Source organism: Branchiostoma floridae, chromosome 18, assembly GCF_000003815.2.
Source record: "Branchiostoma floridae strain S238N-H82 chromosome 18, Bfl_VNyyK, whole genome shotgun sequence".
Taxonomy (NCBI): Eukaryota; Metazoa; Chordata; class Leptocardii; order Amphioxiformes; family Branchiostomatidae; genus Branchiostoma; species Branchiostoma floridae.
The window spans coordinates 9,279,220-9,302,542 of NC_049996.1; the positions used below are offsets into that span (position 1 = coordinate 9,279,220).

At 41.1% G+C, this 23,323-nt stretch overlaps 1 protein-coding gene across 3 annotated transcripts in view; it reads right to left on the bottom strand.

Annotated features, from left to right (window-relative positions):
• Positions 1–10,579: 10,579 nt before the first annotated feature.
• LOC118405874 (hemicentin-2-like) overlaps positions 10,580–23,323 on the bottom strand; it is a 74,655-nt gene continuing 61,911 nt past the window's right edge. For all 3 annotated transcript variants that reach the window (XM_035805688.1, XM_035805687.1, XM_035805689.1), the window contains 5 exons: positions 21,532–21,828; positions 20,402–20,704; positions 19,468–19,665; positions 13,705–13,826; positions 10,580–13,157 (listed from right to left, as the gene is read on the bottom strand). In XM_035805688.1, coding sequence (XP_035661581.1) covers positions 12,804–13,157; positions 13,705–13,826; positions 19,468–19,665; positions 20,402–20,704; positions 21,532–21,828 — 1,274 coding nt within the window. In that variant the 3' untranslated portion in view covers positions 10,580–12,803. The remainder of the gene's footprint in view (positions 13,158–13,704; positions 13,827–19,467; positions 19,666–20,401; positions 20,705–21,531; positions 21,829–23,323) is intronic.

A 23,323-nucleotide genomic window follows, 5' to 3' on the forward strand; every position in this document is an offset into this window, starting at 1 on the left:
TTTGGCTCACCCTTGCAGATTTTACTGAGACATTACTGTATATATTTTTTCTATTATGGAATACACTATTGAAACACAACGTAACCTAAATTAAGGCCTCAAAATAGACTGTCTGAGTCTCCTCTGTATTTGAGAAAGTCCTGGGAATCTCCGACGCGTGCCTAGAACAAACATTTCAAAACGCTTAACAGTGTCGGTCCAAAAGCTGTCAGTATTAAAGACCATCAAAAATACACTTCATGCTCTAACACCTAATTCAAAAATGAGTCCCAGAGGTTTTTCCTCTCACAATGCTGTAGGATTTTTCAACTTGAAGGGCCTTGTTTCTAAATAGGCCTGAAATATTTCATTATAATGTTCCTAAGAATTGCAACAGTGACCACCAACTGACTGGTCCAAACCTTTTAGCCTAGTGGTTAGTGCAAATTGGGTTCATGAGCTGGCAGGCCCGGGTTCGAATTCTGTGAGCCAGGAGACTGTGCTACTCGACTTCTTCAAGGAGGTTATATAACTGTAGGGTTAGCTCATATAACTTTATTGCCTCCCTCCTTGACAAAACAGAACATGCCCTGAACCCATATATCAGGTACGCCACCTGGCGAGGGAAACGCAAAGTGACAAGAAGCCTAGACCGCAAACTCAAGGATGGCCTCTCCATAACTTGTACTTGCACATGTCTTGAAATTCGGAATGTAAACAGATACAAACTGTGCATGTTGGAGTTTTAGTCGAGTATCTTCAAACACAAGACTTGTGGGATATTCGAAGCGAGTATTATAAAATGTACATCGCTATGCCCCCCTCCCCATCAACAATTTGTCAACAGCAACACTGAACCGTTACAATTTCTTGCACTATACGTCGCCAAGCAAACTCAAATCTTCCTAACTTGAGGCACGACATTATCAACAACAACTACAATGTCAATTGCAAACAAACAGAAGAAGATACCTTCCGTCTCGTCTTATCATATCACCGGGAGCCGCCCGGGTTCCAGTCGGGACGGTTCAGGAACTGCAGCAGGGTTGTCGGAAGTATCCTGACCGGAAGTAGCGGCATCCTGACCGGAAGTGGGTGTGGACATCGCATCGACTCCGCGGAGTTTGATGTGATGTGAACTTCAGCAGAACTTTATGACTGATCTGTAGAGTTTTCTGGATGATGTTTTAATAGATTTAGAAATCATTTCGTATTTGTATTTTTATCGACCAGTAAATAAGCGTCTTTATTGTTGCTCTTTCAGTGACTTTGAGATACTCTTCGCGGTGGTTAAATGTTCGCGGTTTTCGCGGTGACTTCTTTACGGCAAACTTGAAAACACCTCTATGTATAACGTTAAAGCTTCTTCTGTATTCTGCCAGCCTACCCCATTGTTTAAATCGAAATTCTAAAACATCCCGAACTCTCCATTATCTCTCTTCGGCCTACCGCGAAATCAAATCCCAAGCGGTGAACGGTTAAATACATTCACAGTTGATGTTCTTCTCGCCATACAAAAATGATTTGACAGCTACCAAACATGATATGATCTGTAGAATCATGAATTTGATGTTTTTTCCCCGTAGGCTGAAATATTGTAATGCTAGGCTAACGTTATCTATCCCTAGGTTTAACCTGCTGTCGTTGGCCTATATAGTATCCCGGATGGGGTCTGACTAAATACCGCAAACCAGCGCAAACCAGCGCAAACGGGTCTATTATGCAGTATTCATGGGACAATGGCCTTGTTTAACGCTCTAAATACACTGTCTGTGCAATGAGAGATTAAAAAACACGGCAAATTATAAGTTTTTACCATTTTTTTTTAGTTATTCCGCTTGTTTCAAGTTCGAAAGGATTTCTGGCCGCCATCTTGGATCATCCGTGTAAGGGGTCTAGATGGGGAAATTATCGGTACCTTATTTACTTAGAAAATACCTTCATGGCTTGGCGCAGGCGCTTTTGACAGCTAAAACATGTCAAAAATCTACGGTGGCATGATTCCAATGCCCATCACTCGTATACGCGTACGGCTAACACTCGCTTTCACGGGGGGCTGGAGCCATAACCCTAGCTAAAAAATGTCAAAAACCGCGGCTACGTCATCAGAGCTATCGCTCTTCATCTCCCTAATTTTGAAGATAATCTCATTCACTTTTGACTCTCGTTTGCGGTGTTTAGGCATACCGTCCCGGATGTAAGGTGAAAGGTGGACATAGTCACCTGTAATCGTTACAAGTTGAAGACGCAGTAAGTTCACTTGCTTCACACCCCTCACACATGAATACATGACTATAGATATATGTCTCACCTCTGCTTAACCCCATAGTTTAGCATTGTAGATGAGATTGGTGCCAACTGGGTTGGCCTTTGCCGTGCATATATTGTCTATGGAACAGGCAGGCTCAAGAAGTCTACATTATTTAAATGTGTATGGTTCTATGCCCCAAATGAATACATGTAATAATCTTGCGGCTGGAATCTCATTTGTACATTCAGGTCACTTTGTAGTCTCTACCAGACTAACTACGCTGTACATAGGGAGAATAGTTAACCCGAGGGTGTATGTTATGCCGCAACAGGGTGTCGATGGCCGCATGCATAGTTAGGGAATGTTAACCTTGAGCGTGGGCTCACTCTCCTGGCCAACTATAACTTATTTGCCGAATTCTACGATCCCTACCCCCGCAGGAAGGCCTTGTCGAGGCTAGGTAAGGTTGGTGTAGCATTAAACACTGGCTGAGGGCGTTTTGGCACAATGTGTCGCTTTGAGTCCATGTATCAACCCCAATGGATGTGTGCAAAATGTCACCATCTGTCACGTTTAACACACGCTGTGATCGTTTCCTTAGGCGCTATTTGATGCTTAGGTGTAGTGTATTGTCCATTGTCATGTCTCACACTCATGTCTATTGTCATGCTTGTATTGTCTTTATTTGTGTTGCACTGATTCATAACGCAAACCTTCGGGGAGCGGACTAAAAGCACAACAAGGCTGAACTCCAGGCTAGATTCCTATACACAATGACTGAATCCAATAAGAAAAGTTCATTGACTTGCTGAGCAAAAATTACCTGAAACCTTCGAACATCTGTTCTCTATCAGTGCAGGACTGTTGACAACGTCACGTATCTTACTGACGTGTTGAGGAGAATCCAACTCTTCTGTTCGAGCCGTTTTCACTCCCAGACACGTGTTCTACCGGGCAAGGCCTTTTTGGAACAACACAGGGTGAAGGCAAGCACTCTAATGATATAAAGTCAGGTACTCATGCAAATTATATTTTTGGGTCAATCCGTATATTTTCCAGACTGAGAGAGAATTTTGACTACCAGATATTCCAATACATCATTCTGTTTGAGCTAACGTTATCAACTCTCTGTAGAATTTCTGACTTTGCATTCCTTAAAGAAAGGCTTGGTCCATAACTAGTTATCTTTACCATGAGCATACACCCATGCAGAACATCATCTTTATAGTAATTTTCACAACCTTGCTGGGGGACAATGATCCCTCCCGTTATGGCCCTGCTAACGGTAGGTACCATTTATTGTATGCGTCTTCAAGGCGTGTGATTTATTATCATCCTAACCATCTTGCTTGTCCTTGAATCTTAAAGGGATGATTTTGATGACTTTGGCCTTGGACGTGTCTGACGAGTTATACGTTTACGTCTTCCGGCCTTGGCTGGTGGACAGGAGGGGTCAAGGGGTCAACTATCACTACGAGGATGCTGGGAAATTAGTAGAGCTTCGCCCACCCCAAGGTGCTTTTCAACTGATAAAAGCTCCTTGGTCAACCTAACCACAACATGTGGGTGGAATTCTCCATGCTTTTAGAGCTATATAAATATGGCGTCTTGAGACTGGTGATTCCTCCATGCTGATGATCATGAAGAAAGCTTTATTGAGACACAAAGGAAACCATTGTCATCGGTTTTATCGAGGCCAATGTAAAATTTGTAATACAACATATATTGAACCCACAATTTAGAATGAGGAAACTATCCATCTAATATTTTTCCGTGACTAAAATACAAGTCATTAACAATTTTATGTCAACTACAGACTTTCAATAATAATTATGAAGTATTGCAAGACGTCAGTATGAAATGAAATGATTCGAGCAGGTAATTTTGCATCTTTGAACTTTTTATTTCCAACATTCACACGCACTAGAAATTATCAATTAGAAATGATTATAGTCGCTCCAGATTGAAAGATGTAGATCTACAGTACTTTGATGTTGTATATATCTAATAAGGTGATATTGTAATACATGTATCAATTTATTGGTGATATACTTGTAATATCACCTTAACTTAATGCTGATTTTACATAAATGTTTTTCTTAAGTGGTTTAGTATATTTTATGTCTTGGGGTGGTGGGACTTTGGCGCACTGATATGTTGATAACTTAGTTCATTTATTTATGTATTTCGTTCTGTGACGATGTTAAAATAAAATCTGTTATTGAGTGTAAGCCGCCACATTGTCTTTGTCAATGTGCTCTTGAATTTAAAAAAAATGGTTTACTGTATTCTTTTAGATATGTACTGAAATATCACCGTGAAAAGCCCACATGACGTGGGCACCGTTCTGAGTATACCTGGGCGTTCAGGTAATTTGTCAAACTGCGTAGTGCTGACACAGCTGCGGTGATACCGCTGCAGATACGCGCAGCCTGGCAGGGCGTTATCCTGCACGGTCAACTGTGACCAACATCTCAGGGACTCATGCTTCGCGAGAGGATAAAGCAGAAGGGAGTATTAATCATGGTAAACTGGAGATCCTAATTCAGCCCCAGGCACAACTTTTATCGTCTGGAAACATATGTTCCATCTTGTACATTTTTTATGTAGTATCAAGGGCAAATGTCAGTATTTCCGGACTTGCGCAGATGACCCAGTTTTAGTGCCCTCAGAATGCTTAGGTAGGCTTGGGAAAAGTGGCTGTAAAATTGTTTTTCTTGGGATATGTTTGGATTTTGGGGGTGCGTCTTATAGGCAAGGGTTGTAGCTTCTATATTGTGTTGAAAAAACAGATTTTTAGTGATATTTGTGGTTGCAGTAGGCCTTAGAAGTTAGGTGTTTTGGTGTTGTTTACATGCAGTGAAAGGGGGTGAAAAGGTCTCCCACCTATGTTTTCATGGCGTATAATATAATTCCACCGTAAATTTTTTCCCTTTTTTGTCGTTAAATTACTCTTCAGAGGTCGGACAACCTTGCCAATGTGAGTTTTTCATGTTCTAAAAGTCAGGTAGGTGATTTTTGACAGCCTCTTTCTCCCATGATTCCCATTGTTAAGAATATGCATAGGAAATATTGAAATTTAGCCTGCATGCTTTCGGTAGGGTATTCTAGTTCAAAATTGGCAAGTGTCAAGACACTCCAAGTGATGCGGGAAGGGTTGTCAAGCATCGTCAGAAGTTTCAAAGACTTCACGGAGACCCTACCCCTAGGATTGGTCCCCAGGGAGCACAGGTGTCAGGAGGCCTGTGGTAAGGCCTGTGGCTTTGATTAGACTTCATATTGCTTAGCAAAAACAGGGGAAAATGGTAAAATCTGCTCACCCTGTCACAAGGAGACTACTCTCCATCAATTTAGACACCAAAATTTGTATCTAAATGCTGTTCAACCACACTTTGGAGCAGATATTGTGAGTGCACAGAATGGGGGGGGGGGGGGGGGGTAGGTGTGCCCTTGGGGGCTTATATATCCTTGGGGGCTAATGTGTTCCCCCAAATTGGTTATGTGGGCAATAGAAAGGATTTACCTGACTCAACTGACTGAAATTTCTTAAGAAATTCTGCCATTTTAGTGTTTTGGGGGCTGATTTCTTACTTTCTGTACCTTTTATTGACAATGCATTATGCACTCTCATAAAATGCTTCAAAGTGTAACCTGAGCGCTTTTCAATACAGCTTTAGGTGTGTAAATGGTTAGAGACTACTCTCCTTATGCTAGAAAGATCAGCTTTTAACTTTTTCTTCAGTTTGTGTCACTTTTTGGTGAATGCTATGGCGCCTATCAAATGCCTCAGACCACTGCCAAAGCCTTGAGGAAAGTCCTCTGACACCTGCCATGAGATCTACTCCCCTGGGAGCATTCTTGGTCAGAAAGCTTTGAAACTTGGGATAATGTTTGACAACTCTTACCCGCATCATGCGAGATGATTGAAATTTGTCAATTCTCAAGTTCAGGGGGGTGCATGCTTTCGGTAGGGTATTCTAGTTCAAAATTGGCAAGTGTCAAGACACTCCAAGTGATGCGGGAAGGGTTGTCAAGCATCGTCAGAAGTTTCAAAGACTTCACGGAGACCCTACCCCTAGGATTGGTCCCCAGGGAGCACAGGTGTCAGGAGGCCTGTGGTAAGGCCTGTGGCTTTGATTAGACTTCATATTGCTTAGCAAAAACAGGGGAAAATGGTAAAATCTGCTCACCCTGTCACAAGGAGACTACTCTCCATCAATTTAGACACCAAAATTTGTATCTAAATGCTGTTCAACCACACTTTGGAGCAGATATCGTGAGTGCCCAGAATGGGGGGGGGGGGTAAGTGTGCCCTTGGGGGCTTATATATCCTGGGGGGCTAATGTGTTCCCCCAAATTGTTTATGTGGGCAATAGAAAGGATTTACCTGACTCAACTGACTGAAATTTCTTAAGAAATTCTGCCATTTTAGTGTTTTGGGGGCTGATTTCTTACTTTCTGTACCTTTTATTGACAATGCATTATGCACTCTCATAAAATGCTTCAAAGTGTAACCTGAGCGCTTTTCAATACAGCTTTAGGTGTGTAAATGGTTAGAGACTACTCTCCTTATGCTAGAAAGATCAGCTTTTAACTTTTTCTTCAGTTTGTGTCACTTTTTGGTGAATGCTATGGCGCCTATCAAATGCCTCAGACCACTGCCAAAGCCTTGAGGAAAGTCCTCTGACACCTGCCATGAGATCTACTCCCCTGGGAGCATTCTTGGTCAGAAAGCTTTGAAACTTGGGATAATGTTTGACAACTCTTACCCGCATCATGCGAGATGATTGAAATTTGTCAATTCTCAAGTTCAGGGGGGTGACAGGGCAAATGTCAGTATTTCCGGACTTGCGCAGATGACCCAGTTTTAGTGCCCTCAGAATGCTTAGGTAGGCTTGGGAAAAGTGGCTGTAAAATTGTTTTTCTTGGGATATGTTTGGATTTTGGGGGTGCGTCTTATAGGCAAGGGTTGTAGCTTCTATATTGTGTTGAAAAAACAGATTTTTAGTGATATTTGTGGTTGCAGTAGGCCTTAGAAGTTAGGTGTTTTGGTGTTGTTTACATGCAGTGAAAGGGGGTGAAAAGGTCTCCCACCTATGTTTTCATGGCGTATAATATAATTCCACCCAAAGCCTTGAGGAAAGTCCTCTGACACCTGCCATGAGATCTACTCCCCTGGGAGCATTCTTGGTCAGAAAGCTTTGAAACTTGGGATAATGTTTGACAACTCTTACCCGCATCATGCGAGATGATTGAAATTTGTCAATTCTCAAGTTCAGGGGGGTTGCATGCTTTCGGTAGGGTATTCTAGTTCAAAATTGGCAAGTGTCAAGACACTCCAAGTGATGCGGGAAGGGTTGTCAAGCATCGTCAGAAGTTTCAAAGACTTCACGGAGACCCTACCCCTAGGATTGGTCCCCAGGGAGCACAGGTGTCAGGAGGCCTGTGGTAAGGCCTGTGGCTTTGATTAGACTTCATATTGCTTAGCAAAAACAGGGGAAAATGGTAAAATCTGCTCACCCTGTCACAAGGAGACTACTCTCCATCAATTTAGACACCAAAATTTGTATCTAAATGCTGTTCAACCACACTTTGGAGCAGATATTGTGAGTGCACAGAATGGGGGGGGGGGGTAGGTGTGCCCTTGGGGGCTTATATATCCTTGGGGGCTAATGTGTTCCCCCAAATTGGTTATGTGGGCAATAGAAAGGATTTACCTGACTCAACTGACTGAAATTTCTTAAGAAATTCTGCCATTTTAGTGTTTTGGGGGCTGATTTCTTACTTTCTGTACCTTTTATTGACAATGCATTATGCACTCTCATAAAATGCTTCAAAGTGTAACCTGAGCGCTTTTCAATACAGCTTTAGGTGTGTAAATGGTTAGAGACTACTCTCCTTATGCTAGAAAGATCAGCTTTTAACTTTTTCTTCAGTTTGTGTCACTTTTTGGTGAATGCTATGGCGCCTATCAAATGCCTCAGACCACTGCCAAAGCCTTGAGGAAAGTCCTCTGACACCTGCCATGAGATCTACTCCCCTGGGAGCATTCTTGGTCAGAAAGCTTTGAAACTTGGGATAATGTTTGACAACTCTTACCCGCATCATGCGAGATGATTGAAATTTGTCAATTCTCAAGTTCAGGGGGGTGACAAGGAGGTTTGGTACTATCAAGGCCAACATGGCGTCCTTCGCTATGACGTCACTTATCAAGCCCCAAGTGTCCCGTATGTAGTGATGGATCAGGTTACGGAGTGAACATGGCGGTTCGTGGTTTTAGCTTGTCCTGTCTAACATTTCTGCAGGATTGTATGGATTACGTTAAATGGTTCCACTGCAAGAAGCAGTCGATCTGCATGCTCTTTTAAATGGCTTTTAGAGCCGGTTGAAATACCATGACAATCACATGGCAAGCATCTATAATATAACGCCAGAAATGACATTTTTTCTCAGTTGTAAATACATTATACTAATATCAAGAACTACATCTTTCAGACCAAATGTAACGCTAGTTCATCTTTATCCGCGGGTTAACCTACATGTATATCCTTTGTTTACAGAAAAAAGGTATTTGTGGATATAGAGTTGACAGACGATGGTTTCAAACCGTATATTAAATATCTTGCAATTTCAAACGTCCGTTGACTTAATAGTGTATCCGCAAATACCTTGTTTTTATTAACAACGGATATAGGGTACCCCACGAATAAAGATGAACTAGCATTATCTGCAATCTTTAATACGCAGTTGTAGTTGAAAAAAAAATGAAGAAACATTGAAGACAAACCCTGTGCATCAATCTGTCTCTTTAATCCCACATTCTTCGGCCGGATTAAGAAAGCGTGTTTGAAGGATGAGGCGGTAAGCTCTACCTCTGCTCGGAAAGGGCACTACATAAAGTACATGCATTAGTAAAATAAATGTGTTCCCCCAGTCGCTGTTTAGAGGTCCGCACATACGTCTAGATTGGGTGGAAATCCTTTTACCTTTTGGCTATGTTGACATTCCTTTGGGCCTGGCTGTACACTCCGTGTCTGGTGCTAATGCATTCTGTTCGCTGTTTACTTATCGCTTCCCTGTATCTCATATGTTTTGGGGCCCTGAAATGATCGTATCCAGATGAATACGGTATTTACCTTCTTACGATAAATATATGTCAGTTAGGATTAACGGGCCGCTAACTTTGTACTGGTTGCTAATTTTTATTTACGAATTAAAAATAAATGCTGTCATTCGAATTCTTAAGCTTTACGGTGATTCCACGAAAGCTCTAATTAAATGTTTACATGCTATGCAATATTTAGGGCACTCATCATGGTATAATATTTACGGTATGTGTCCTTTTAAAAGGGTTCATCTGAGGACTAAAAGCCATGATGTCCTGGGGTGATAAAACTACATACCACCGCATTCACCACGACAAAACCGTGGTAAAAGGGCCAGCCATAAGCGGTACCATAAATCTGACGGTATCACTTCAGTCCGCTACTTGTCTTCAGGGTCTATCGTCAATCAAGGTTCTACATTAGTGGCAATGCCCACCTCCACATTCGATATGTTTCCTGCTAAGGGACATGTGGGTGGAAAATATTCATGCTAAACGAAAACGCTTGCATGTAAAAACTGATATAAGCCAACTCACGGTTTGCAATACGCATGCACTGTCTGATGCATGATGGCCATATGCCAATGTTGAAACTTGAAGAGATTAAACACACCTGGACATTGTATCAAGCATGGTCGAGATAGGAGCTGTTTACAAGTGGACATCCCCATGAAGTTTGGCTTCTCGCCTAAATGTATTCCTTTGTTATGTTGCAAGTTTAAGCTTTATGTCAGTACACAAAATAAACCGCTTACCAACAAGCTTTAGATCAGGCCTCTGATCCCCACAAAGTTGAAATGACCCAAAGTCTATGTCACACATCCAGCCCATCAACCTTCCATCAAATGAAACGGGGGCCGATACCGACTTCCAAGCACCTTTGACCCATTGCTTACGTCACACTTCCGGTCTGGATGTGTGACATAGGTTTGGGTCATTTTAACTTGATAAGGATCAGAGAACTGATTGAAACCTTGTTGGTAAGCGGTTCATTTTGTGTACGGATGTGAAGTTTAAAATTGTAACATAATGTTGATCACCGTCACAGATGAACTTACATTCGAGTACAACAATGTAGGTCTTTGTTGTTATACAGGCATGTGTGCTTTCCAAAGTTGCAAGGGTTCCATGCTTGATTTGTTTCCTTTCATCTTATTGTCAAGATCAAAATTTCCGAGAACAGGAAACAAAAACAACGTTCACTAGACTAATTATAATGCAATGACGACTAAATAGGCGTCTCACACATTTGGAACAACTTTATTTCATAAAGCTTTACTTTAATTTTCAATCTAGTCATCTAACTACCAGTTTCTATATCTTGAGAGATTGTTCTAAATAGAAAGCACCATTTCCACAAATCAGTGAAAATATTCTTATAATGTATTATTGCTTACAGCCAGTGATGCTCTATTTAATCTTTAGATAGCGAAATTAAAGGCTTATGAAGGACCTTTGCTAAAACGCATGGATAGAAATACTGTGCAAGAACGTACAAAAGTATCCAATCACAAAGTTCGTTTCGCTAAGTATTTCACGGCGTCGTCAAAAAAGTGGTCAACACTTTTGTGATCTTAGAATGATACATTAGGACATTTATACAGAATCAGACAGTTTTTGTATCTGGAGGACATTATAAATCAGGGCACCTCACGATGTACGGTATATACCTCGTGATACTCTAGGTCGAAACTAAAATTTATATTAGTTATACTGTAATACTGGAAAATGTTAAACAAGTCACGGTGGTAGAGTGGCATGCCGAGTCTATTAGTACAACGTTATCAAGATTATTTTCGCCCTATTGGTGTCTTATAAAACGCCATAAGCTAATGAACTCATTGTGATTATACAACCGTCCAACCGTTCAACTTCAACCGTTTTCACAGAACGTTTCGTACAGTTACATGTAAGTTGCCAAAATTCATTTTGTTAAGTTTCAAGTCGACGTGAAATTGCTTCTCTGAAGTTTTTTTGCTATGTATAGATCACAGCATTACAAATGGTGGATCAAGGTAGAGGGGGTATCACAAGTTAACATGTTACAAATATCGCCAGCAATATATTTGTCTTAACCAACTACTACTTTTAAAGTTTCGGTCTCGCTACAATAAAATGATTTTTTTTGATATATAGATATATATTTTGTGGACTTATATTTTTTTCTTCATCTTCATCTTTGTATCTTTGTGGACTTAAATTTTTTTTAGATTTTGATATTATTTTTAGGGATGGGCACTACTGGTTTTGGACTACCACGGCGAGGGAAAGACACATACGTTCCTTCTATTATTTCACATACTATGTTAGTGATGCTACTCGCTCAACAGCAAGTAAAAGCCTGGACGATAATGTTAGTCAGGAGGCGTCTTTCCTTCATAGACTCGCTCGTGTCCTTTAGTAGTAGCAAGCATTAATGGTTCTTCCCTTCCCAGGAGGCAGTGCGGTCGCGAGGATCATCAAAGCAAGCAGTACGCATGCGCGAATATCGCCATGTTGGAAATTCCGACTGAAAGTGAGGCTGGTAGAGGTAGTACTAGTAACAACCTGGTAGTATATCCTCTTGTCCTGTAGCTATCATCGCCAATTACTTTTGCAACACAGAGCCTCATTGTCCAGAACGGCAGGTTCCAAGAAATAGCGGTTCCTTTCCCTAAGCATTGACTGCTTGTCAGTGCAGTTTAAGCCAAACATCCATGTGGTTCACCCATTCAAAGTCCTGAGATGGTTAGCCCTTGTAACGTTCATATTCCATTCCTACCCTCATACTGCCTTAGCCATCGTGCCGGCATCAAAAGTTCTGACATTCGTGACTTTTAGCTTTCTCGCACAGGTTTATTGTTCATTGAAAAGTCTTTTTTTCATTGTAGACTACTATCACATTGCCTCGGATGATTCTCGCATAATAGAATACCCAGTTTCTGTACATTTGAAGTCCTTCTTCTTGGAGCATGGTCATTCCCGTTGCGTTCAATCAGGAAAACTAGATTCAACGGCCAATCATAAGGTCCGCATCTTTAATATTCAATCTTGTAGAGATCCAACAGTCAGGGGAATTCCCCTTTGTCCAGCAGCTCGCCTCATGGTAACACATTATGAGATCTTTATCTGAAACCCAACAACAACAATGACGGACAACATTGTCATCTATAGACAGCGCCCGTCACAGCGCCGAAATTCACGTCACAGAAGACATCTTCGACGTTTTAATACCAGATGTAAATTTGTACAGTAACACGATACATCCGCATCTACATTACAATCCATAGTCACGGACTGAACTGCGATGTTCACCGTCCATCATGTCCTCATATATCCATTTACGTGCATGGCGTGGAGCCAAGAAAACCTGTGACAAATTTCATGGACGATCTGGGTGCAATTTGTTCACGTTCTCCCTATTGCAAAACCACAGAGATGTAACTTTTCACACATTCATCATCCCGAGCAGTTCTGACCACCTTATAGTCACAGTCTCGTTTCGTAATGGCTCGGGTTAAGGAGACTTGGGTTTAGCTTCTGCATTTTCAAGGTCATTGCCTTTATAGTTTCGTCGTCGTCAAGATCTGTTTCCACGTATTCCACCCGCGATCGCTCGGCAACCTTTTCTGAACATGTGGGTATAGGTGTTTGTGGCGGAGGTACTGGTGTTGTTGGCGTTTTGGGTTTGGGCGTTTCCTTGGCAGGTAACGTTGCCGAACCAGACATGGTTGCGGTTGTGGGCACCTTAGGGGGTTCGGGGATGACCGGTGTCTTCGGTTTTGGTAAAGTGGTCGGTTTGGGCAGTGTGGAGGTCTCCTGGATTTTCTTTTCTTCCTCTGCCTAGAAGAAACAGTTAAGCATGTTTAGAAATCACAAAAACTATCATTTCAGAAGATTATGGAAAAGGCCGAGTTTTACTAGTATGAATTCCTTTCATGCAAATTTAAACCTAATATCTCATTATTGACGTTGCTGATCTACAAATCCACATTGCGAGAACGTAATACTATGTACCTGAAGGAAACAGCAAAATAACTGAGACTACGGTGAGTACTACATAAGTCACATTGTATCTGAAGCATTTGGATCCTTGTGGTACTCATTTTGCTTTACATAAATACACGTGCTTTTATTGGTTTCCCACGATGATCACATGTAATGCCTGTAGTTCATAATAATATCAACTGTGTTATGAAAAAAATGCAGCTGACTTTACCAACGCTTATATTTGAATTGGTATCTTCATAAGATTATGTCTGCTATCCTTGTCACATGCATGTTTCCTATGTCTCTACCACATGCATGTTCTAAGCCCACATACTCGCAAATAGCCGTGATGTCCGAACTTGCAAATAAGTGAACAAAAATTAGAAACTTGAAAGTTTACCTGAGCCTTTCTCTTGAGCGTGCCGACAGGTATGGTGCTGTACACGGTGACGTAGCGCGAAGACTTCATGTCATCGTCGGCAGAACATTGAGCGCCTCCCGTCTGGCCACCGGAGAGATGCCCTGGGTTGTAAACAATTGATTCATCCATTAGGAATATATAATGTAGTTAAACATAGGCCTGGTTTAGCTTTATGCCGAGTTCACAATTTCAAACCGGCGCCTGGAGGAAACAGGAGCATAATAAAAATAAAAGGCGAGATAACACATAAAACGTATAACAAATGTCCATGGACATAATTTGTGTACATTATACGTATCTTCATACACACATTTATTTCCCGTTCCCACAAGCAGCCAGGCCGGGACCGGGATTGGAAATGTCATTAACAGGAAATTCGATGACAAAATTTCACCCATATTCACAAATACTTAGTACATACGTATCACGTATGCATGTAAAATGCGATTGAAGTATAATGAATTTCGACGATTCTTGAGCAACAGGCCTGCAACCAGAAATAGCAAAATTTAACCAGTGATGTCACACACATTCACAAACATATACACAAACTTACATACATATCATCACCATACATAGGAGTATTTTGAAAGTATATGAATTCTGAATCACCTGGCATGATGATGTTTTGTTTTTTCAAATTTCAACGATTGAACAGTTCTATTTTTCTCAAATATTATGTCAATGTGATTTTGTCGATGTTTTTCGACCTTAAAAAGTTGGTCAAATTTAGTACTTTTTAAAGCTAAGAAGGTCGCCATTATCATACAAGAAGGATGGGTTTTTCCAAGGCGTGACCAGACATCCCACATTTCAAGATAAACCCTCTTTTAAGGGGTTCACCTTTCCTGTCACATCATACAAACAGCAGTATCTTACAGTTAACCCAGACATATATTGTACATACCAAACGCTTTGCAACAAACTAGTAACCCAAATTATTGTAAATAGCTGTGGATTGTTTGTTTTGATATTGTTATTTTATTTTTCTTGTCAGTTGTTATCTTTTTTTTTGAGAGGTGATGTCAATATTAGCGTACTGCTAGTGTATCACCTCTCTGTCCTGTATTGTACTTTGTTGATGAATAAATTTTAAAAAAAGAAGATAAACCCCTCCCATTGGCATGATTGATGAGTCATGTAAACCAATCAGCATTGTTGATTCGATCTGTTCTGCCATGATTGATAGGTTCCTGCTCCTGGTAATGATCTGGTTAGGATTCATGGCGACAATGGTACTGACGCTATCTCCTCTTCCATTGATTAGAAGGGAAGGGATCAATGGTAGAGGTTAGGCAAGTTTATCAGACCATCCGTTGTGTGGGGCATGAAAGGACAGAGCGATATTGAAATATCGTCAAAGCCACCGGAACTTTCGACTTCGGGGACTGTGATGTCCCTTTGGGAGGCATCCGGGATGCGATGGAAAATATCGAGCCATCGGTTCTGTCTGCTTTGACATTGTAACTGCACCTGAGTACGACATTGTGGGATGCCGAGGAAATGAGATACTGCCTTTTTGGACACTGAGAAATATTGATAATCGTGGGTGGAGCATTGTACCGCTTTTGTTGATTTTTTTGGAAGATCCTTACGCAGAAAAATGTGGCGTCAACGTTCAACTTAACATGGCACGTTATAGCTGTAATGATCTGTAATTACGTTGGGATTCTTCTGTCTGCTTTGATATTGTAACTTTATCTGAGCACACATTGTGGGATACCGGGGCAATGAAATATTGGACATTGAACTTTTTGGACTCCGAGAAATATCGATAACAGTGCGTGATACAATGTTATGCCTTTGTTGAAAGTTTAGAAAGATCTTTACGCAGAAGTATGTTGAGCCCACGTTCAACTTAACATGGCACATTGTAGCTTAATCAGGCTGGTATTTTTCATTTGATGTTAGCGGAATGTCACTTTGTTATTTACTTTAAACTGTTATTCTGCATATAAAACATTTCATATTTTGCTTTGCAGGCAATCTTTCTCTCTCCTTGCCGTCATCTTTTCCCCAGCACAATGTATTATGGGATTTAAATGTTACAATGTCATCGATTATATGCAATTTGAAATATTGTCTCTGATTGGTTGCCGGTGTGCTTCATACAAGCGTAGTGGCCGATTCATTTGCAGTATTCAAGTAATTAGATTGTAGATCAAAACAAATGACTGAAGCAAAATTTTATGACATTTCAATTGTTACATACACGCCGTTGCACTATAGAATAAAGAGGAGACAAACAAAATCGTTAATATTGCACTAATTCAGTAATTGTCAGTACTTAGAGTCATAATTGCCCTAAAGAAGGTGACAGACGGTTACTGAAACGTTGGTGAGAATAAAGCAATGGTTGTGTAAAAAGGGTCTCTTCATTCACCGCACTAATTGTGTTATCAATAGCCAGATTTTCCGTTTGATAACGATGTCCAAATTCCATCTCGTCCCTCTGTGGGGCCCATCGCCCCCCGCAGCGACGGGAGGACCTCTAATTTACAAGTCTGGCGGTGCGATCCTGGCAAGGTTATCTCCTATTATTCACAGGAGGTGACACTTCAATAATGCACACTTGGGCCCTTCTGACAGCCGGAAAATGATCATTCTAAAGATGATATCGGCGTTATGTCTGTGTGACGTGATTTAGCCGGGGTATAATTGATGTGGACGTTCGTACACAGACGTTTATGTAAACGTAATATCCCCTCACAGACACCGCGTCGCGCCACCGGCCTCCCTTTAAATTACGTTATTGACAGTCTTATCCAATGCTTTCTCCCCGCGTCTAATTCCAGCGGTTTAAAACTTCGATCTATCGTCAGTTATTACACACCAAGACATGCCTATTTATCACTCCAACCGCCCGAATGTTAATCATTCCACATTGGACGGAATAGAAATGTAATTAAGAAATCGATGGACGCTATGGAGGATGGGCGCGCCCTTCTTCCAAAACACCCGGTGGTCGGGTCAGGTCTGCTCGGGTATAGTTCACAAAAGGTGCACTTTCACCGGACGTGGGGCACGCTTGCGGCATTGCTGCGTTCGTTCACTGCGTCACTGTTTTGTTATTTTCTCCGATTTTTTATAATTCAGATATTGCGTAATACGTAAAGGTATGGCATACAAGACGACAAAATACACAACCATTAAAAGAAAATTCGTTCTTTATCTCTGAAATTCGTAGAGTATCTTTCGAACCCCGCAATGCCGCAAGCGTGCCCCACGTCCGGTGAGAGTGCACCTAAACCATCGCAGTCTGACCCGCAGGATGAGACCTGAAGTCGACTTGTCTGCACGAAAGGTCGATACGAGTTAAAGTTCAGCTGATTATAACCGTTCTGAATGTTAAAGGCGACACGATAATTTGTAACGGTTGCAATGTCTATCCCACATGGCACAGTGGGGATAGCCTGGATACCAGACCCCAGCCCGAGCTCGAAAATATCGATCGCGATTGGTTATTTTTGAGATCGGGCTGGGGTCTGGTATCCAGGCTACGGTGGGGAATTATCATGGCATCGTCTTACGACAGTACTGTCTATATCGTAACATCATTTTCATTACATTAGTTCAGCTGAGTATAACCGTTCTGAATGTTCAAAGCGACACGATAATTTGTAACGGTAGCGATTTCCTTGTCACAGTGGGGAGAGATTATGGCATCGTCTTACGAGAATGTTATCTATATCATAACATAATTTTCATTATATTAGAAGAGCCAATACTCCCTTGTTAGCCTTAAAAACAGCATTCAAGATTACTGTTACAATGAGCCCTTTGCGAATGTTTAGAATAGTTGAGTAAGTTTTACATAGTGACTCCCCATAATTTCTACAGTGGAAACGAAATGCCGTGTCGCGGATAGAGAAGTTCACGACTGAAAGACACTTAATTGTTTTTCCGATGGCACTGGATATGGACATCATCAACCACAAACGTGTAATGCCCGTGCAAGATGGCAGGCTAAAACATAGACATCCGGGGCTAAATCTTCTTCCAGCACCATGTTATAATAACAATGAAAAATGATACATTTCACACCACCTTTCCAATGATTTTTGCATAGCTACTGCCTACAAGTACGTGTCTATGAGCCCCTACATTCAATAGCTCACCTTTTTAATACATGCATGGCATTCCGACTTTACAAGTGTACGCCATTTTCCTTTGATGAGTAACCTTTTCTTTGGTCAAGGTGAGCATCGGGTGTCATCTTCAAAGTTGTAAAGGTTAAAGATAGGTACATCATAGAATCTATTGTCCTTTCCAATGACATTTGTGATTTTACATGGTGGTCCATCTGCACTGGGAAGCTTTGTAGGTCTTAGTTGTTATTGATCATTGAGATATATGCTGCACTTACTAGAACATCGACTTCGGTGATGTAAATGAGCAGGGCTGTATTCTCATCACGTGCGAAGTGCAGCAACCATACAAAATCATACATTGTATTACAACACAAAAACTACGACATCTGATGCCCAATACATTTTATAAGTTAACGTCTTTGCATACAATCTGCATGAAACTAAATGTTTTATTCAGCTTGGCGTCCCTGACAGGATAGACTGAACTGTTTCAGCATTAAGCATGACGTAACTAAATGCCTAAGTGCCTCTGACGGGCCAAGTTGGACTTGAAGTCTATAAAAAGAAAAATCAAGTATCTGCTTTTCAGCCGGAATAATATGGTTACCACTCAATGTCTGAAACCAAATGCCTAAGCGTCTCTAGCAGGCTAAGTTGAACTTGAAGTCTATAAAAAGAATAATGAAGTATCTACTTGTCAGCCGAAATAATGTGATTAACTCTCAATGTCTTATATAGAAATGCATAAACCAAATTCCTAAGTGTCTCTGACAGGCCAAGTTGAACTTGAAGTCTATAAAAAGAATGAAATAATGTGGTTACCTGTCAATGTCTCAGACATTCCTACACAAAATGCCCAAGCGTCTCTGACGGGCTAAGTTAAACTTAGTAATCTTAAAAATAGTAATCAAGTATCTGTCTGTCAGCCGGAATAATGCAGTTACCTCTCAATGTCTCAGACATGCCAGAAGAAATCGCTAAGCGTCTCAAGTTGAACGTGAAGTCTATAAAAAGAATAGTTAAGTATCTGTCTGTCAGCCGGAATAATGTGGTTACCTCTCAATGTCTTAGATATGCCTAAACCAAATGCCTGACAGGCTAAGTTAAACTTGAAGTCTATAAGAAGAAAAATCACATACGAGATTGTATCTTCTATGAAAAATAATAATCAAGTAACTACCTGTCAGCCGGAATAATGAGTTTACCTGTCAATGTCTCAGACACGCCAAAAGAAATCGCTAAGCGTCTCAAGTTGAACGTGAAGTCTATAAAAAGAATAGTTAAGTATCGAGCTGTCAGGCAGACTAATGTGGGTATAACTCGGGTGTGCCAGCTGCGCTAAGACCTAATCTATCCAATGACAGCCTAATTGAATTGGGACGACGCCAACTTGCCTACCTTCATAAAACTCTCCAAGTCACCAGAACCTATAAATGATTCCAGCAGGAGAGATGGCAATACCGAAACAGGTCAAAAGACTACGATATAGTTTGAGTTAAAGAATATTGATAGTAAAATTAGTGACGGCGACACTGATGAACTCATATACTCGGGTATAACAGTTTGGGAGGACGACTGCAAATTACTACGACACATTAATGGGTTACAGTACTTGATGGATTTGACGCTGTACACATAACAATTAACCCACCATTACTTGTGTCAGTGGCTGGCTTTTTCACCATCGTCACGCAGCCGGCCGGAAATGCTCCCATCTTGCCTTGCGTGCATCCGTACCACCATCCATCACTTCCGGTCTTCAGCACCTCCACCATGTCGCCGACCTTGAGCTTCAGTAACCCCGGCTCGTTGACGTCATAGGGTTCGATTGCCTTGGCAACGCATTTCTCTGTCGAAAATGTACCGATGTTAGGGGCTAAATACTATATTACGAGTTACAGATGAACATCTGCCCATTCTCATTAGTTTATACACTTGAACGTCAGAACTAGCAATTAATGTCTTAATTTTCATAATCAAAATGTTTAAAAAATCTAAGAAATAGGTCTATAGCGTTTGACTGAAAAGTGATATTTTTTTGATTTTGAGATTTGCTTATCGTTCCTTCCCATGTAATTTAGTTATGGCAAGTCAATTTCTATGTAACGCATGTCTTCATCGATTCATATCAGGTCTTGTAAAATTGCATGTAGCAAATCGATGTTCGTTGCTTTCGAAGGTTCACTTAGGGACGTGATTCCACACGCAGATTCCTTCAGATGAACCGTTAAGCGTTGCTGATGGAATGATATCATCAGCCGTGATGTCTTAGCAATGGTGCTGATGTATAATGTTTTCGCTAGTTATTTGCAGTCGTATATCACGAAGGGCAATCTTTCTATCTCAATCTTTAACCGTTTCATCACAAAGATTCAGTTATCGTTAGTAAAGGTTCCCTTTAGCTATACCATATAGCCGGCTAGCAGTATATTCCAAGTTTCTACCTATTCTCTGCTTGCACAAACTTTTCCTTTGTAAAAACTGTTACGTTTGGTATACTGCCATGTCAAAATGAATCGAATTGAATATGAGAAAGGGCAATGCATTTATTTTCCTTGAAACACTTTAAATTTATGATACGTTACCTGACAGTAGACTTGCCGTAGAGTAACTGTCCCTCGACATGGTAGTCCCTGGGCTGATCTCTTTAGTCGTCATTTCCATCTCCGCGTCTGTGATTGGTGGAACGATGCTGACCAATCGGCACTGCGTGTGGTTCTCGTGATTGCGGTCCTTCCTGCAGACGACCAGCGCGCCCAGGAGCAGGACCGTGATGACCAGAACCCCTCCGGCCGCCGCCCCGGCGAAGATGGCGATCCGGAACAGCGGCCATGTTTCCGATGACGTCTTCTCCACCTCCTCTGGATCAGGAATAGTCACAGGCGAAACTAAGCAAGAGACGGGCAGCCCGCGTGTTAGTGGAAACAAATGGCAAACAGACAAACAAATAAACAAACAAACACACAAATAGGTTAGTATAGTAGCAAGTCAACAGCATGTTTACCACACCAGTATGAAATCATAGTCTGGGGCTATACTAGCTAGCTTACCTAGGCTCCCATGGTATCCAACGATTAAAAGAGATTATTGCCTATGGGAGCCCGGTAAACTAACTAGGGTAGCACCCAGGCTAATGAAATCATACTTTTATGATGAAACTCAAACCAGCCCAATACTGAAGAGCAGTGCTGTTACGCTGACATCGGTGTCATGGCAAAATTACCGAAAGAAAAATCAGCCGGGGGAATTTGCTGTGCAATAAGCGAAAACTAACAGGGTGCTTTATCGCATTAAAGGCGGCATAACTCTTGAAAAGTTGAAGTTGTTCCTATTGCATGGTATAATTACAAGCGATAGCATTTGGTACGCTGATGCCATCAGTGCGTTTATTAACACGGAGACATAAGGAAACAATAGTATCAAGTGTGTATTGCAACTGTCTCGTATCGTCTGGAATTAATCAGATTTAGTCTGCAATTTCTATTCAGTAAACATGTTGTGTATCAGTTTCAGTTTTTTTGTTACTTGACTAATTGATTGCTAATGTAAACCCTAATTGATTTTCCTGTGAGACATAATTGATTATCTTACGTAGTCTGTATGACGTACGCACTGTTCATCTGAGGTGATCCGATATATTCTATTTTAACTTCTATAAACAATAACATTTTCGCTATTAACAGCAACATTGTATCATATCACATCAAGTTCTTACCTGGAACCTTTTTAGCCTTGATCACGGTTACAGACACGGCCTTGAGGTCCTGGGTTCCAATCCCATTCCAAGCCGCACAGGTGTAGTCCCGCGTGTCGTTCAAAGTCAAAACCGGGAGAGTCAGAACGGCCGTTTCCAACATGTAGTATCCTATGGTTGTCAGGAGGGGCCCTGTTTGCGCGGAGCGATACCAAGTGATATTTGGAGGTGGGTTTCCCTCCGCCTGACAAAATAGATCCAGGCTCTTCCCCTCCTCTATGGTAACGGCAGTAGAAATATTTGTAACCGCTGCTGGATCTGCAGATGAACAGAACAGGACGTCCGTGAATAATGGTTTTATTGTATATAACCCTCTGACCTCATGACTTATAGACTTGATGTATGTATTTGTATCTGTTTTGAGTGTATGATATCTGTCTATCTACTTGTATATACTGTGTGTTTTTTTAATGAGCCCTGGAAGATTAGCTCAATGAGCTAAAGGATATCACAATACACTCAATAAACTCAGCTATGTTGGAGTACCAATGGATGATAAGGTTATCCAGTTTGAGCATTGAAAGTGTCTAACACCTTGTGAAGTGCAAAATAAAACTAGTCAATATTGCCCTGAAGAAGGTGACAGACGGTCACCGAATATAAATTCGTTGTGAATAAAGTACCTTGACATTCAAGGCAGAACTCCGTTCGACAAATAGAATAAGTTAGAATGGTATATACGGCATTGACATTCTAAGTTTTGACAGTAAATTATCGCATCACTCCCATGGAGAACTTTCGAATCTAAATAAAGGTACAAACAAACAAACAAACATCAGGTCTACACGTCAGTACGCCCTTAAAAGCTCAGCTATTCACCTCTTCTTACGTCTATCTTTGTTTGGCAAAGCTACCCACAAACCTCAGTGTGGCCTTGTCTGCCCTCAAATAGCCACTACAATTACGCACCACCAATGCTTTATTGGATAAGTATCATTGAAACAGCAATAGAATAAATATACGTAGGAACAGTTAGGCATAGTTGTCCAAGGCCAGCAATATTTTAAGCAATTATATCATCATTGAGGGGGACGTGACCCTATTACTGTGGGCAGGATGTCGCAGACGGAGGAGGAAACCCATCATTACATTGTCTGGGGAATATAACTGGAAAATATCGCTACACAAGTGCAACACGACAGGCCTGCTGGACATGTCATCATTGTAACCATCTAATGTCCACAATAGATGATAGCAATAGGCTATATAGCTATGATTTAGTAATGACTAAAATAAGCGGCACACTGGAAGGCCTAGGGGAAGCCTACTAAGTAGATTATTTTGAAATGCCCATTACCTTGCTACACCAATGTTTAACGACATGTGTAATCAAAAGAGAATACGTTCCTCTTATTCAAGCAGTCGGTCAATACACAGACCAGCTGAATTAGGAAATCAAAAGATTAAGGAATTAGGTCGGCGGTACATAAATCGACCAATAAGGATTGTCGGGATAGTTATTTGATGAATGAAGACATTTCATTGGTCAATCTAGTGCAGGAAGATATGTTTGGAATAGCCTATTTTTGAACACATTTGCCTTATAAAGCTTACCATCCTCGAATCGATTTTGACTTAACCTTTATATTTGGACACAGCTTGGGAGATGAATCTAGATTTTCGGCCAATAATTACGAAACCAAATTGCGTCTCCTTGTATTAAGTCTGTTATAAATACAATGTACCGCAAAGGCCACAGATTTGTGCAAACATTCAAAGCTTCAACTGGTCATTACAGCAAGGTTGACGAAAG